Source organism: Mastigoproctus giganteus, chromosome 12, assembly GCF_048544385.1.
Source record: "Mastigoproctus giganteus isolate SK-2022 chromosome 12, ASM4854438v1, whole genome shotgun sequence".
NCBI lineage: Eukaryota > Metazoa > Arthropoda > Arachnida > Uropygi > Thelyphonidae > Mastigoproctus > Mastigoproctus giganteus.
The window spans coordinates 147,124,386-147,143,277 of NC_143586.1; the positions used below are offsets into that span (position 1 = coordinate 147,124,386).

An 18,892-nucleotide genomic window follows, 5' to 3' on the forward strand; every position below is an offset into this window, starting at 1 on the left:
GAATATCACGTCTGTGTAAGGCGATAATAAAATCTCGTGGAGGATATTTTGATGAAAAAATGTAGTTGTTAATATTAACCATTTGAATATTTTTTGCTCTAAATTTTTCAGCGCTTAACAGAAAACCTTAAAGTACTTTGTAGTGTGCGTGTTTTTTGTTTTTTTATTTATATATATTTTTTTAATATTAGACCTTACATTGTCACATACGCTGTGATTCCAAACTTTTAGGGTGAGTGTAAGTATCCCTCATATTACCATAAACCCCTACGGCTATTCAAACTGAAACATTTCGAAGGCATTTGACGAAGTCCTTAATGGCCTTCTTTGGTCTATGGTATCCAGCATCCACTTCACTGACGTTTAATGATCAGGCTCTGAGGACTTCAAAATTCTCTCAATGAATACATTCAGTCATCATTGATTAAACAATATAAACCGCTCATATCGACAAGCGTGTTCCTCGAGAATCTACCTTGGGACTACCATTGTTCAATACATCATCAATATCCTCTCAACTACTACTGAAAAGACCCAAGTTAGAAACTAACCATGTTTCTCTGATGATAACAACATTTTTGTTATCCTCTTTGCCCCCCCACCTCTTAGATCAACGTCTACTTCAACAGTCATGGTCAAAAAAAAAAAAAAAAAAAAGCAATCAGTAGCTAACTGGCAACGGACCAGTAATTTCCTTCCGAACTTCTAAACCATAAAATTTATTAGACCATCAGTACCATATTAATTCCCTTTTTCCACTGATCAGCGACCGAGTAAACGCCCTACTTTACCTTTTCTGGAATATACTTGTAGGAGCACTTCAACAAATTGAATCTGTTTGAGGAAAAACTCTGTTAGATATCTAGCATACAGGAACCCGCTTTTTATCATTCATGTCATTATTAATAATTCTACGAGTACTTCAGTTAACCTCAACACACAAAGAACTCGAGCAAGCATTAAATTCCTTTTGAGAATTCTCTCCATTTCCAGAATGATAATCATTCTGGAAATTCTGAAAGACGTTCACTTTCAACCTTCCCTCCCAGGAGCATCGTTCATCTTGCGTTCTACGCACAGCTTTTCACAGAGACAGGAACTACACTTCGCTGAACAGAGGTTCATCTGTGGCCAACTAGCTTAATGTTGACCTATTCGATAACCCTCAGAGGACGAACGAAAGTAGCAATAAAACCATAGCAGCTGTCAAGTGATTTAAACAGCCTAGTGTGATATTCGCTCCATCTATCGGTATTATTTTATTTAAATCACCATCCTAGTAATAATTCCTGTTTCCTTTTTGACCTTATAAAAACTATAATCGGGTGCACTAAAATAACAAATGGAACTTACTAGAAAGGAGGGAAATATTTCTTCAAGTGCGTTTACAGCTTCAGATAGATAAATATTATTTTTTTAGGCGTGTTAGCATAGATGTACACCGATGAGCCAAAACATTATGACCACCTATCTGGCTGCACGTTGGTCCTCAACGTGCAGCCAGAACAGCTCGTACCCGGCGAGGTATGGACGCTACAAGATTTCTAAACGTGTCTTGTTGTATCTGGTACCAACACGTAACCAGCAGATCCTTTAACTCCTGAAAGGTTCGTGGTTGAGACGTCGCAGATCGGAGTTGCTGTTCCAACACAAACCACATATGCTCGATGGGATTGATGTCTGGGGAATTTGGAGGCCACCAGGGCAATACCTGGAAGTCTTTCTCGTGTTCCGCGAACCAGTCTCGAGTAATCCGGGCGGTGGTGTGGCATGGCGCATTATCCTGCTGAAAGACGGCACCGCCAGAGGGAAAGACCGTTGCCATGAAAGGGTGTAATGGCGCCTGGTCAGCAATGATGTTTAGGTAAAGTGTGTTTAGGGTCAAACGGCACCAGGAGTTTCCCCCCAACTCCACATAGTTTACATTGTTCTGTGATACAATTCGCTGTAAAGGCCAGAGATTTAAAAGTATATGGATCTTGAGGTGTGTGATGTCATGTACCGTTGTTCCTCTAGCCATTTAGCCGGCAGACCCCTGCTGAGGCCCGACGTTGCCCACACTTCGCCCCGTCGAGGCAGACCAGATACCCAGTAGTTTTAGTTTACTCTGGCAGGTCCTGCCACCTAGTTTCCTGAGATTTCAGTGGCTAGGACCTAAAAAAAATTTACGTTTGTGTGTGTTGAACGCTAGATTTAAAGACCGAAATGTGGGCGAATTTAATTTGGATGATAGTAAATTTTGACCTGTGGGGTATACGCTGGCGTGCAGATAGAGAGGGAGAGGAGACTGAAGACTGGGAGGAGAAAGATAGAAGAAATGGGGTCAATAGAGGAGACGACCCCATTAGAAGTCAGTGGGGCATGCCCATGCCCCACTACGAGGAAATCTGGGTTGGCGAGAAGGCAGAAGGGACCGCCTCCTCCCCTGCCGCTGAGGGAGGGGGAAAGAAAGATGGAGAGAGCCAGCACCGATTGCCATCATGGCTGGCATATGCAGAAAGTTCTGCGGTCTCATTCGGCTGGTTGGAATTCAGCTGAATAGAAAGTCACTCATGAGACTGAGTCCCGTCCGGGGGTATAGGTATAGGTATGTTGAGGGTCTAATGGCTCCTGGGATTTCTCCAAACTCAGCATATGTTCTATGTCGAGTGACAGTACCCTGTCAAAGCCAGAGATTTTAAAAGTGTATGGATCATGTGATATGTAGTGTGTTGTGCCCATTGTTCATCTGGTCTGTTAGCCGCCGGGCCCCTGGTGGGACCCAATGTTACCATACCCAGCCACGGGGAGGTCGACCGGTTGTACCATTAAGACAAATCTACTCTGGCAGGTCCTACCACCTACTCTCCTGAGATTTCAGTGGCTAAGACCTAAGAAGTAAAAGATGAATGCAGTCTATTATGCCAATAACTTTAGAAATTTCTCTAGATGGGGTTATGCGCTGGAAATATCAAGCTTTGAGGTCTAATAGGTCGGGCAAGAATTTTGGTGTTAATTAAATTTGGACGAATGGGGCAGACGCGGTGTGAAGTGAAAGAAGGGTAGGGAGACTGAAGGCTGGGAGATAGGAAAAAGCAGTAAGGGGCCGATAGAGTAGATGGTCCCTGCTAACAGTGGACTATGCCCGTGCCCCACCAGAAGGAAAATGGGAAAGACAGGGGGATGGGGAACAAGTTCAAACAAAGCTGGAAATATTATGCTTTGAGGTCTAATAAGGTCGGGCAAGAATTTTGGTGTTAATTAAATTTGGACGGGTGGAGCAGAAGAAGGGTAAGGAGATTGAAGGCTGAGAGGGAGGAAAAGAAAGTAAGGGCCGATAGAGTATATGGTCCCCGCTAGCAGTGGACCATGCCCGTGCCCCACCAGAAGGGAAATGGGAGAGACAGGGGGATGGGAACAAGTTCCTCTCCCCCCGCCGGGGGAAGGAGTTAAAACATACCTCGCTAGTGCGGGGTAGAGAGCGCCAAATGGCCTTCTATACGTGGCAAGATGTTAACTTGATAGTGTCATGTCCAGTATTTGGGTCAAAAAGATGGGCTCTATTCCTATTATGGTGTGTCATTTTTCTTTAGAGAGATAAAAGGGTTCTTCGTCTTGTAAACAGCAGCTGGGCAAAGTGGGTGAAGGCCCAGTAGTTGTCCTGCTCCTGTAAAATGAAGTGCTCTTCATTCCTGAGTAGTGAGCGGATAGTCGTATATAGTTGTCCACGCAGGTCCTCGAAGAGGTCGCACTCATGAAGGAGGTGCTCCCAGGATTCTTCTTGTCCACAGGCACAGAATAGGGGGTGTCTGTGAGACCAAATTCGTGTAGCTTTCTTCTAAAGGAGCCATGCCCACGTACCATCCGGGAGAGCCTTCGAGCACAGAAATCAATTCGTGTATATGAAAGTATATTTTGGGTATTATTCTGGAACGAAAAGTCGGATCGGAGCCAAATTTTCAACCCATGTTCTTCTGTTATTCCTTGGAAAAATTTTAGGGTCCAATTACAATTTCAGGTCCCTCGTTTTCCCACCTGCAAAAATGAAAGCATGTTTTTTGCGTTGATTGACTGAAAAAGAAAAAAGAATGCGGATTGCTACTAAATTTTAAACGTATATTCTTTTGATTCATGATATAGTCCTAAGTTCAATTCCGATTTCACAGTATTCCCTCCCCCGTTTTCCCTATAGATTTATTACTATAAATTTGTAAAAAAATTTGAATGCTTACTTAGAATATTTTATTAGTAAATTAATAAGAGGAGTTTACCTCAATATAGTACGTGGAACACTTCCGTATGATACCCTCCAGAAATTAAAACGGAAAAAACGAAAAAATCGACAACTTACCGGTACATTAAAGTAAAATATAAATAATTAAAGTAAATTATAAATAATTAAATAATCAATTTAACACATTTAACACAATTCAAAATCAATTCAAAACAATTAAAATTCAAATTAACGCAATTAAAAGAAGCTAACGAAAATATTCAAAACGATTTTCCTTCCTTCCGAGGAAGGAAAATCGTTTTGAATATTTTCGTTAGCTTCTTTTAATTGCGTTAATTTGAATTTTAATTGTTTTGAATTGATTTTGAATTGTGTTAAATTGATTATTTAATTATTTATAATTTACTTTAATTATTTATATTTTACTTTAATGTACCGGTAAGTTGTCGATTTTTTCGTTTTTTCCGTTTTAATTTCTGGAGGGTATCATACGGAAGTGTTCCACGTACTATATTGAGGTAAACTCCTCTTATTAATTTACTAATATCATTATCAACGTAGAACATACTGAGTATTACAGCTCTGATTCATACTATCTAATTAGAATATTTTAGCAACTTTGTAACAAATTTTCATGTCGATGAGTTGACTTATTTTGTTATAACTCATGAATTATTACTATTTGCTAAGGCGCATAAAATGCAACACATGCGTACATTAACCATCTTGTTTTGTTTTAATCTCGGTACATTCATCAGCATCCAGAAGAGTCTACGACCTCGCTGTAATGTTTAAATCGGCTAAATACAGCCGCCATTGAAGAGAACCTTAAAGAATAAAATCAACTGGGAATGTAATTAAAAAAAAAAAAAATTCCACACAGCGAACTATATCATTAAATCTCGATTGATTAATTTTTATTAGTTTTAAATTTTGGGGTTATAATTGAGGACGCTTTATATAACTTTTGTTGATGGTAGCTCGTGTACATTGAAAAATCCCCAATAAAACAGTTAATAGCTGTCCTTAAGAGGGAATAAAAAATATAAACCACTTTCACCGGAGTACTCTGATAAAAACCGAAAACTTCCTTATATTTTTACCAAGCGAAAAGCAGGAAGTGAATGTTTTACGGTCACTGGCTGGATTAAACCACCGTTGCACGAGTTAGATTCATAGGCAAGATCTATTATTCCACAACACGACTAGAACACTCTGCAGTATTAATGGGCGTGTACCGGATCTGAGTGACCTACTAACGAGTTTTTCTGCAGTGTAGGGAAGAGATCCGAAGGAGATTTATTTCAGGGACGAATAAATACTTTAATCTTACCCACACATACACTCACGTGTGTGACATTCTACGAACGTAGACAGAAATCCAATCCGGTGAGAATTGTGTCGAATTCATTAGGAAAGAAAACATCCTGGAACCGGATGCTGGTATCGCAATTCTGTTTCGCTAGGCAGACTACTCCACAGAAGCGAAAAGGCGTGAACAGTGAGTTTGCTTGCGTGTTTGATGCAGATACAGAAGGACACCGACCACAAAATAAGAAAACTCCAGAAGAAATTCAAGAATCCTCTGTTATCATCGTGGTGTGAATGAGATATCGGATTTTTCTTAAGGAAAACTACTTCTAGACAGGCTCACGTCATGCATTCATATGTAGGCAGTTGTTACTGATAACAGAATAATGTTTCGCCTGACCTTTAATTGCTGCACCCAACTGGAGATATCTTTTACTACTATTTGGCATAATTCGATACCCAAATGCTTCTAACTGGACAAATTAAAGTGATTTTAAGACTGGACGCATGCATTTATTGTGAATGCCTTGCCTATTCTTGTTTATAAAGGCTATCCGCAATAATTTATATTAATCGTATTATAAATATCGTCAAGATGGTCCTCACAATTCATCGGGAGCATTACAAGACAGTATAATGCACCCGATGAATCTGGACCACCTGCTTTCCGACGACGATTAAGAAAATGGGTGAATTCAGCAAACCATCCGACAAGGGACAAATTGATTCTTGGATTAGGCACTCACCAAAGCAGTGGATCAGGGCTGATTGTGTAGGACGGAGATTTACCTCAAATCCATGTTTTGTCTCGATATCGATAAATTTCTTCCATTATAGAGTTGTCTAATAAATATTAGACATAATAAACGGTTTATTAATATTCATAATAAATGGTGTTCCAAGTTTCACTATAAGTACATAGATATTTTAGAACTTTTGGACAGTTGTTTGTAAACAGCATTGATACAATGAATTTCATCCACCTGTAATTATCCACATACCACCTAAAATAAAATTAAGTAGCCCAGATGGCAGTGTCTTTGCAAAACACATTGCGGAAACTGTTGTTTTGCCAAAGAGTCAATGTTAGGACTTCGGTGGAGCGATTTTGTGAAACTTTTCTCTTCTACACTTCCAAAACATAACAAATATTACATTTTCGAAAAGAAAACAATTTTATTTTGACTGTATTTGTATAATATATTTACTGCACTATTCCATATATTATAAGTTACTTCTCTCTCTCTCTCTCTCTCTCTCTCTCTCTCTCTAAAAAAAAAATAATAATAATCGGCTACAATTTTACAGTTCTACGCAGTATAAAAATGCAATTCTTCTTGCGATTTTTTTTATAAATTATAATATGACCATCTGAAATCTGAACAATACAACTCCAAGATCTAGCATCGATCAGGTCCAGGTTTGTGAGGTTCTATTGTACAGTCCAAAGTTCTGCCTTTCCTCATTCCAGTGTAACCTTACTGAACTTAATTCTGTAAATATCGTCATGTAACCATGTCTTTGTAAATAAAATCATAGCATATCTTTCCGTTAAAATATGCAATTTTTATTTCGGGGCTCCTTAGATGGAGTAGTATATATTAGCAACTCTGACGCATTGGAAGAATTAAAAGCCAGTATCGATGTAGGATCAAAAATAACTCTTCAAACGTTCAAGTTTGAGTGTCAAGAAAAAAAGTTGACGTTCTGACTTTGCACAAAAGTAACCGAGGACACGAGGCGTAGGTGTATTGTATCTAAATCATTCATTCTATTGTCGTTGCTACTATAAAATACAGAATGCCTCTTCGTTGGATGAAAATCTCGAATTTCCAGATCTCTTCCCCAGAGTGACTAATTCAGTCATGATGTGAGATAAAAAACCGATAAAGTTCCTCCCTTCTAGACGGGACCCAAGCCACTGTGCTAGAAAGAAAAGACGACACTTTCAACATTTTTTGTAACCTCTTATAATTTAATTTATAATAATTGGAATAAAGCTGAAATGTATTATGGGTTGTGTGACTTTAATCACCCTGTAGCACTAGGTTTCAATCTAGAAACAAAATACCATTACTTCCAGGAACCGCTACTCATGTAACATCATTTAGTTCCAGTCGTTAAAAATTTAAGTTGTCTTGACTATTGGCATTTATTATTTCATTACTAACAACTGAAATCTTACCTTTTAAATCTTCTTCGTGTTTTTCTGTCCTAATTTCCGAATTCGCCATTCTTTTGATATTAAGGTTTTCTGTTTCTTCCTCGTTGTGAACCCACTTTTCACTGAGTGTTTTTGTTACCTTTACACCCTTGTTAACTACCCTGTAGCTGCACAAGTTTCTACCTTTGGCACGAATAACATCCATCTGCCTGTTAGCTACTGCCACCCTACTCCCCTATCCCTTTTCAACAAGTCCTTATTGCTATCTTTAGCACATTTCATTGTTTCTTCCAGGGGAAACAACATTATACGTTGAGATTTGCGTAATAATCTCAATTTACATTTTTATTACAAGCATATATTTTCTAATAAATGCCATAAAATATCCTTTCAAATTAACGTGTATAATTTGAAATTCGGTTTCAAATTATACACGTTCGTCTTCAGCATTCCAATTGTCTTTTTGTTTTTTAAGGTTCGGCTAAAAAACAGTAATCAAATATTTTCCGTTACTACATAGTGGTTTTGCCATCTGTCGCTCAACTGGAAAAGTTTAGATTGCAGTTTTGTCATAGACTGGAGAAATTTCTAAAAACATCTTCAACTGGGTGGGGGAGGGGAATATGGCATTTGGCTCGCACCAAAATCCACTGTAATGCTTCCAATAATAACTGTAACTAAATTATTAATAAATTTAAATTCTATTTTGAAAATTCCAAGAATAGGACACTTGCCTGTTTTCCAAATGGTAGGAGGGTTTTCTGGTCCCTTGCTAAAGCCTTTGATCTCAACTTCTGGCCGCCTTTATTTCCTTCTGTTTTACATTCGAAAATCAAGATGCCCTACTAAGATTTTTAGATGTCCTCTAAGATTCTTTTCCTCTTACTTCTGATTTTTGCAGGGAATACAGTCTACAAAATGTATTTAGAATCACTAGGAGACAGAAACAATACTTTCTTAAAATTCCTTAAAGTAAAACATTAAACAGGCGTCTACAATACAACGGTAATGTGCCATTTAAATAGAATTCCATGGGAGAACAGAAGGCTATTTTCGACCATGTGTGAGTGGTCGAAAATAGTTCTTCTTTAATTGAAAAGTACTTTGAAGTTGTAACCATATTTAGGTACAGTTCTTCTGTGAATCACATCTGGTCTTTCCACCCCAGGCGATCGCTTAGTGGACTTTAAACCTAAGGAATCTACGGTTGCCGGAAGAGTAAATTTTCATGAACTGTGAACTGCACGAGCTAAAAACAGCAACTTTGTTTCTTTTGGTCATTTTGAGATTCAAAGAAACTTGCTTAAAATTTGTTCTTGCAAACATTTTTTTCTTATTGTCCAAGGTGCGGCTAAATAAAAACGAGAAATATATTTTTAAATCATTTATTATTTTAAATACATCAATTTCGATGTTTTTCCCCTTCAAAGTACTCTCTAGCCGCGCCTATGTAGCGCTCCATTCGCGATTTCCAGGATCTAAAACAACAGCGGAAGTCCTCGGAAGATACCATCTTTAATTGATGTATTGTGTTCTTCTGAATGGCTGATAAGTCCTCAAATCGTTTTCCTTTGAGATGGATTTTAATTTTTTGGAACAGAAAAAAATTGCACGTCGCAGAATAAGGTGGGTGCTCTGATGCTGTGATCTTGTTTTTTTGTTAAAAACTCTCACTGTGACTGAGGAATGATAAGGCGCATTGTCATGATGCAAAAACCATTTGTCCGTCCATAAACTGCGCCGTGTCTTTCGATTTTTTTACGAAGTCTTCCTAAAATCTCAATGTAGAGTGTGTGATTAACAGTCTGATTTGGCAGGACAAATTCATGATGCACAACACCACGACAATCAAAGAAAACGACAGGCAGGGACTTGATCTTCGATCGAGGCATTCTTGCTTTCTTTAAACGGGGAGAAGAGGGAATTTGCCACTGCATGCTTTAACGCTTGGTTTGTGGATCATATTGAAATACCCAGGATTCATCCCCTGTTATCACTGAATCCAAAAATTCAATAAAAATTCTACGCTCTAAATTACGATCACTTATTTTTTCGCCGAAAGATTAAAACACTGATTCACTTAAAGAGGCACAGGTCAATCAAAACTTAACCAATTGCAAAGAAACAAAAACTGATCTATACGTGAAAAAAAAACAAGCTGCAGGAAGATATGAATGGTGTTGACATGCGCAATAGTAAAGCGTTGGTAAGCAACGATTCTCGTTTCATTTTAGCCATACCTTGTAAAATAACATAAAGAAACAAGTTGCATATAGGTTAATAGCAGAGCAAACTTCCTGTATTTGCTTATTAAACACTGTTAATAACATCTGTCAAAGAACAGATCTGTGTTTAGTGTGGACATCGATAATTTGAGACACAAGATTCGAGAAATGGGTTATTTCGTTACTGTTACCAGGACAGTGCTGATATCTGCTTGGTAACATATTACCTGTCCACAATTATGCTTTTAACAATTAGCATGCCTTCTTTTACCAAATAAACATGCCAAACCTCGTAACATCTTGCATAACTGCAGTGTACGTCTCAAAAGTCTATATTCTTCTTAAATGAAATACGTCCATTAAATAATAAATAAATCAGAGAGTGAGGGATGAAATATTAAGAGCCGAGGCAGGTAAAGGTAGGAAGGTCCTACTTAAATTAAATATTTCTGTGGTTGGTGTTCTCTCTTTTTGGAGTTAGCTTACAGAATTTAGAACCACGCATCCATCTCCACAGACCAACTAACTCGGATTTAACTCTAGGATAGCCAAAATTTCTTTGGCTATCCTAGAGTGAAAGTTTTTATCGACTTGAACCTCTCAAATGTTTTCGAGTAGAAACAAAAAGTAGTCTAAGAACTTCAAGTACTATGGATGAAGTAGCCGTTTTCCCTAGGGATATGATGCAAAATACCAGTTATCTCGCACAAATCATGATGAGCATGTGCTCCCACAGCGTAATAAAATCCGTATGATGGGTCAGATATTTAATTTCACTCTCTGAAATCCATATTCTTTGTTTCCTTCGGTGTCTGATGAGGAAGATAGGATCAGATAACTGCTTTCCAAAATCTTTAAAGTGTTTTTATAAGACTGATTTAGCCGAGTGGTCAAATAAAGTGCAGTAATTCCTGCTATTGTTAGGTTTTAAGAGCATCCGTGTATACTGTCTGTAAAATGCGTGTGTTATGTGGTCGATTTTCTGTTTGCTGGATGAAAAACCAGAGTTTCCGGGGATAAAAAATTCTCGCCTGAGACTGACTAACTCACCCACATTGTGAAAAGGCCCAAAAAAATCCCTCCCGTCATCAACGGGACTGTAACTTAGGTCTTTTCCACCCGGTGTTGGGAGGACGGCGATTCTACCAACTGTGCTATCCACGAGGGCCAATAATTCCTCTCGAAATGGTTAGTTATAGACTCCTCTGACCAAACGTGGTAGCGTCGGAGTGTAAACAGAACTTTTTTCTTTTTAATGAGATTCCTCTAATTTACAAACTCTGTTTATCCTGAAACTAAAGAAAGTGCAAATAATTTCTAAAGTAGGGAAGAAAACAACAGGAAACTCAAAGCGTCTCATTTTCTCACAAGTATATTGTATCGAAAAGTGCCTTTATCATTGGTGCAGAATCTTTTATCTTCAAAAGCAGTCGCATGCGCGATAGAGGCCCAGATTCGATTTTGTAGCTTAGTAAAGATAATATCATCTAATCTACATTCATACTTCATACGTTTTTATTGTTGAAATTAGTATGTTGCCTTCCATTATAAGGCCACCGGGTGATCAAATGCAAGAATAGATTTCTACACGTGTTTGAGTTGGCCGTGGTTCAAGTCGCGTGACTGCAAAATATCGTATTTAGCAGTCACGTTATTGTATGATGCACGTATTATAATTATGTTGTAGTGTTCTCTCCACCTTGTGAACTCCTCTGGCCCTATGCTGCTGCTGTCCCAGGTTATATAAACAGAAAATGTATTCATTTATTTATCTTTTAGAAAAGGAACACTGCAACATAATTATAATACGTGTTGCATCGTTATAAATTGAAAGTTCCATCAAAACTTGCGTGGTTTTAGATAGTTGCTCAAAATTTTAAAATGAGAGTTTGACTTTAAATATCAAGTTTAGTTTTCATGGAGATTTTAGTGCCAATTTGTATCTTATTTCAACATGCAAAATGTTTGAAGATCTGCTGTCATCTTCTTCAATGTCAATATATATATATATACTGTATATACAGTCCAGTACTTACCGTGTTTATTAGCCTGAGGTACAATTTTTGTCTTTGTAGCGCCATCTACCGAACAACCTAAGAACTTCTGTCTGGATCCTCTTGGGAATTTTAAAATAAATACCTCCACCCAGCCATGTTCCTACGATCAAAAGGTATATAAATAATGCTGAGACATTCAAGTTTCAAGGTGGTACCAAACTAGGACAGTGAAGAAGAAGTAAATGTTGTAAGTCTGTTCACACAAACTTGCTGAGGGAAAACGTGCTTTTCCGGTTGGCTAGGGTGGAGTGAACACCAACACCTGCGTAAAATTGCTTGTCAAGTGAAGAAAGTAAAGGATAGCACTCAAACCAGCCCTATGTTGTTCTTTTGTTTCCGTTTCAGTACTGTCTGCAGTTAGTTTTCCTAACACTTATACCTTTGAAGGATTAGTTTGAGCTTGTGAATAACGTCTGGTTTTTGTTTTTTTTTTCTTTAAACTTGGTTTTTCCCAAATTCTTTTTTTTTTTTCAGCTGTTCATAAACATTAAAACATGAAATTAATCAGTTTTATGATCACGATTTTTAAATGCCTGAATATAAATAAGAAACAGTTACTCCTCCCACCCCACTCTTTCTAATTCTAGATTCTATGAAAAATCAGTGAATATTAAATAAATAAATAAATGTATACTTTCAAACATAGATAGTCATTTTGTACATTGGGAGAGGAGCGACCTCTACCGAAAACACCTATAATAACAGGCAGCTTCTATGACTTCATTTCCTACGACCAACTGGTTGGATGTACAAAAACTAGTACAGTACTGTGTCAGATTATCACGATGTACCACCAGCGGTGCCTAATCTTTTCGGGACGCGTGCTACTCTAATTATTATGTGTAAAACCCAAGAATTGGATTGGCGACAAAATTTAACTGGGAAAATCTCAACTGATGGCCGAGTTAATAGGGCCCACGTACTAACTGCTCCACGAAAATTGCATGAGAATGAAATGCTTTCAATATTTCTGTAGTTAATTTATATTGTTATATACAGTATAGTATGTACAGTATAAATTAACTACAGAAATATTCAAAGCATTTCATTCTCATGCATTTTTCGTGGAGCAGTTAGTTCGTGAGCCCTATAACAGTTAATAGGGCCCACGTAATACAATTTGTTTTGTAGCGTGTTGTAGTGTTGAAAACATATAATGCAGGACGGTCGTTTTAAATCAGAACCCATGAAACTGGAAATAACTTTCGAATAAAAGAGTACTAGGACATGAAATAAATTTAATGAAATTTATTCTGTCATAGTGTCGCCATTTGTCAACAGCGTGAAGCTGAATTAACGTGAATGAAATTGTTTCAGTAGGACAACGCAACACATCACACTTACTGAGAGGAGTCAGTAATATGAATGAATTTGGAATTTTCACTGTTATAAAGAATTCCAGGGACTATAAATTAAACTTCAGGGGATGAGGGTTAGAGTAGACTGTAGGAAGTTTTCTTTAGCCGGGGAGTCGTTGATTGCTGGAACAAGTTACCTTCGCGGGTAGTTGAAGCTGACAGTTTGAATAAAGTCAAAGGTAAACTATGTGAGGAGGGAAGCACATAATTTGCAATTTCTTATGGCAAATACTATTACTTCACGTGTGTTTATATCCTTTTGTTCGGAGATGGAATGATTTAAAAAGGAATATGGCTACCATGATGGCAAGATTGTCGCCATTAGACTTCGTTTTATGGGACTCTGTAGAAAAAAAATTGTCTTGTTTATCTTCCAGTACGACCACTATGTCAGAAGCGTTTACATTAATTATTTTGACAATGAACCCATTCATTAACCGTATTTGGCAGCTTCACGGGCTTGAACTACGTTCCACTCAAAGCGCCTCGGCTTCCACACCCTCGAAAAGTGATCTCCCTGTAATATACGAATGGCTGAAAACGCGCAATCTGAAAATGGTGTTTTCTGCAATTTGTGTGATGTGTTGTGTGTGCGTGACTGGGAGTTTTAATATTTCATTAGAGTGCTCAAGTGCAAAGACGTTATCAGTTGGAACATGAAGAGAAAGCACCTGAAGACAATCCGGTAATTGAAACAGTTTCAAGAAAACTGTAGGATAACATACTTCCAGACTGATCGATTGGACGAGGAGTACCCATTTCTTGACCTCTCGCTCCCAAGATATAACCCCTGAATATTTTTTCTCCTGAAGTTATATTAAAGAGAAAGTGTATTACACTTATTCGAGTAGTCTAGCAAAAATGCATTAGCGGAAACATTTGAGTTGACCGTGGTTTGAGCCACATGACTGCTAAATACGGTTAATGATTGCATTCTTGTAAAAATGATTAGTTCTAAACTCTTCCGACTTATATGGTCGATACCGAAGTATAAACGAGTTCAGAGCGCAAATAACTCCTTGCACATAATAACCTGCTTCTGTGACACAACAGATGTTGGACAACGCTTCCCGAGAAATTAAATATCGTTTCTACATTCTGCTCACCACAAATAGAACCCACATGAAAACCTATTAATTTCTATATGAAAACTTTGAGTTGTTCTTTAAAAATACAATGAACTCTTTTTACGACGGTTTGTTATGAATACAGTAATATATAATTATGATTTTACTCGTACATACATTACATTCCATGAATTATATAGTACTCGAGTAGGTATCCTAAATACACTGCATTTTATGCTGCCCGATAGTGCTTTCCTGATGCGATATTTAAATTCCAACTTTTAGTTCGAATTATGATTTTTGATAAAATAAACTAATTTAATTGGTTGATCGGCTTAGCAAACGAACTTGTACCGAATGTTAAGAAATCATCTGCCGACCTATTTATGCTTCTGATTTTATGCTGATGACAGATATCAAGAGGTTAAAAATCATTGATAGCAGCTCTGTGGCAGAATAGAAAAAAGAATTAATTAGGCGATCTATTTTTATTAGCACTGATGCTAATCACTGCATTAATTATCATCTGTGCTCTCACAGCAGACGTGCTGGTTATACTAATCTCGATATACGAATGCACACAAAGAACAAAATCAACCAAACGGTATTTAGGACACCTCTTTCCACGCATGTACTTTCATCATTTTATGCCACATTTGTTGTCTCCAGGTGTAGTTGAATGCTTATGTTGCCCAATAGTCTATAGCTCTCCCATTTCCTGCTAATTCTCTAGAAAGGGAAAAATCTGCCTAAAATATACAGTACAACTAAACGACTTAATGTTTTCATTCTTATTCTGTCACGCTGAATACCAAGATCTGAAGATTTGGATTGATGATAGGGAAATTGTTAAACAGAACCCCAGATAACCTATAAACATCCTTTCTTTTGTCATGAAAGGCATGGCGTAGCACGCCGATTATGATAAATTCAGATTTTTATCATAATATTTATTTAAAAGCGACTTCGAGATAATTTAAATGATATTACCTCAGTGAAACTGAACCAGAAATTTTGAAATATGATTTCCACGATCATAAATAAAATGATCACATAAATAAAAAAAATATATATTAGTAATAAATATTTATTTGTATATAAAAATAAATATTAGAACGGGCCCTAGGCACATGTCGAGTTTGCCTAGGCCTGAGATAGGCCCTGATTGTACTTTAATATTTTGTTACTGCACATGCCTTACAGTTACATGTTATGTAGCTGTTGTTGGCTACCCACTGTTGAAACCCCTCCAGATGGGATTAAAAGTACGGATATCTAATAAAAAATATTTCCCCTTAGGCAGTAAAGTGTTTCCCTTCACGAATATTTCTTTAAACCGTCGTTTAAAGAATATATCTAAACACCATATTTAAGTGCTACATTTTTATGGACATCTGAATGTTTTTACGGACTTTGAATATATCTCCAATTTTTTCTCTCTTTTCTACAGATTGTCTGGTAAATAACATTTCTCATGTGTGAGAAACTTTGTATACAGGTGATATAGAATTTGTATGGTGGTTACCTTTTTTTTATTATTTTTTTATTTTTCAATTTCCCTACAATTACAGAGCAGAGTTTCTGGTAATTATATCCTTATAAAATGCAATTATCGGTAGTCCACAACTATGTTTGAAAGTGGTAATTTACTGCCTTAACTGATCTTTAGAATACATGCAATTTGCTGACACGCATCATCTCCTGAATTGCATCGCACTAATCTCAGCAACCCTACCTAACACACCCTATGAGGAACTGGCAATGACCTTCAAAACAGCATGACTCCCGTATGAAAAAAAGGAACTCATTTATTTCTTTTGAGAAGTGTCTAGCTGACTCTCATAACGCTTATACCAAGCAAATAGAAGTGCCATACCAAGGTAGTACGAGAAATTTAGCAAAAGAACGTTCTTTCAGTTTCTGAATTTCAATATTTCAGTAATTTCCATTATTTTGATAGCATGCTTTTCAAAATAAATATGAAAATTTTGGGTATTATAAATTTCGAATTATTATTTTTCATTTATAGGTTTGGATCTTTCCAACAGATGTCGTTCTGGCTCATGTGATCGCTTTGATTCCACCGAATTCATGGGAAGTCTTGCAACTGTTGACAGACGTCTGACTTTGGATGAGATTTTGGAAAACCGTCGACGGGCCATTTGGACTCTGGAAATGTTTAGTGATCACCATAGCGATTCAACGGATGTGGCCGAAGATGATTTTATTTTCCCTGCAAATTCAGACGCGAAAAAAAACGGAGTTTTAAAGACGCAGGTTCTGTGATTCAGTGTAAATGACTGAACTTAGGAAAATACGTACTGTTCATAACAGTCGGTTAGAATAACGGATCGTGTACTGCAGTGTACATTCAAATGTCAAAAAAAGCAAGAAAAAACGTAAATAATAATATTCTAATTGTATAGTACAATCTTGTATTGGACGATTCCTGATATCTAGCTGTAAAATTATCAAAATAATCGGGCGATTTTTAAAAAGGGCAGCTACAGAAGACATACTAAAACAAATCAGTAAACAATCTTCCTGTAAAAAAAGTGTCCAAAATATTGGTAATACTGTATATAAAGTAACGGTTATTACAAACTGCAGAACAATTTCTGTGTGAGTACAATTTTTGTAACCACACAATTCGAAATTATAAGGTTGTGAGATAGTTGAATTTAATAGAACTTTATTTATTCATAGTACGCGAGTTTTTGAAATCCGTTTTTGTACCTGTTTTAAAACTGTAAAAGAAACAATAAAAATGAATACAGCATGATTTTCATCGTTTATAGAATTAATTAATAGAAATAAAATAAAACAAATAAATATATATACCTTTAATCATTGCTTGTTACGTTACTGGCAATAGTAAGGGTATCTTGAACATAATAGACTTAGAATATTTTTTTAAGTTATTACTACTACTGCATTTATTTATTTTTTTTTTTTCGGACTCATTTAAGAAATCTTTATTGCAATAATAATAAATATCGATACATTGCAATATTGCCCTTCACGGCTACCAGGCCAGGGGTTAACAGTGATAATACAATATAATAATAAATAGAGAACATTGATAAATCAAACATAAGGTATTTGGGCGCATAAAAGGAAATACAGCTCAAAACTCAAAGTATAATACAGTTATATACATCACAATACACAGAGAAGATACAGATGGAAACAAATAATTATATATAGTAATATATAATTTTCTGCATCAGGAAACTGATGGGAAAATTTTATGAACACAATAAAGAATTATGGATGGCGTTTTTGGACATAAAGAAAGCTTTTTGAAGAGAGAGAGAGAGAGAGAGAAAGTGTGGGTGGGTTTGAAAAACTTGGGGATAGAGAAACATCTTGTGGAGAGAATTGAGAATATGTACACCAACACGGTGAGCAAAGTAAGAACAGTGATGGGGTTGATGGAGAGTTTCAAAATAACATCAGGTTTGAGGCAAGGAGGCGTCCTGTCACCACTACTATTTATAGCTGTCATGAATGATGTGCAATGTAGAGTGGCGGAATAACTTGAACAAGACCAAATGAAACTCATGCTCTTCGCAGATGAATTCTGGATATGGGGAGACAGCCGGAAACAAGTGCAACGGCAAGTTGATATGTGGGCTAGTATGGCCAATGAATTTGGACTAGTTTTCAGTCAGAAAACTGAAGTAATGGTTCTAAAGAGGAGTGACGATGGTAGGGAAAGAGCTAAAAATGGTTAACAACTTCAAGTATCAAGGAAGCACCATTAAAAAGACTGGAGTGATAGACGGAGAAACAAGTAGGATACAAGCGGGTGGGAATTTCTATAGGCAGACAAGAGATCTGCCTATAGAAATATGGAACAGGAACGTACCACTGAAGTGTAAGAAGGCTATATACCAGATCCATTACGTACCAATTGTGGCATATGCTTCTGAAATTTGGACTATGAGGAAAAAAGGATGAAAGCAGAATGCAGGGGACAGAAATAAGATTTGTGAGGGGCACAGCTGGAAAGACAAGACGCGACAAAATCGGAAATGATGTGATTAGGGAGAGAATTTAGGTTGAAAAACACCAGAATAGGATTCAAAGGTCCCGTTTGAAATGTTTTGGACATGTCAAGAGGATGAATGAGAGGCTTTTGCCAAGATGAATATTTGATTTACAATTAAGGGACAAAAGACCAAGAATGAGGTAGCAAAACATGATGATAAGACTGAGGTCATAAAGAGAGGAGGAAACTGGAGTGAAATCAACGACGGAGAAAAGTACATGGATAGGGCATGGTGGCGAGGCTTCATATGTCGATCCTTGGAATAGAGGAACGATGACTGTTGATGATGATGAGTAATATAAAACAGGCAATATTCTTTGCATTGAACAGAGTCTGCGCGGTAGTACAGTGGTATCGTCACCGTCCTCCCACACCGGGTGGAAAAGGCCTGGGTTCGAATCCCGTCGATGACGCGAGGAAGTTTAATGGGCTTTTTTCGCTCC

At 37.2% G+C, this 18,892-nt stretch overlaps 1 protein-coding gene across 1 annotated transcript in view; it reads left to right on the plus strand.

The window, feature by feature from the left end:
- LOC150077493 (uncharacterized) overlaps positions 1-17,177 on the plus strand; it is a 53,472-nt gene extending 36,295 nt beyond the window's left edge. Inside the window, exon 2 of the mRNA XM_090386982.1 lies at positions 16,425-17,177. Coding sequence (XP_090243108.1) covers positions 16,425-16,681 — 257 coding nt within the window. The 3' untranslated portion in view covers positions 16,682-17,177. The remainder of the gene's footprint in view (positions 1-16,424) is intronic.
- The last annotated feature ends 1,715 nt before the right edge of the window (positions 17,178-18,892 follow it).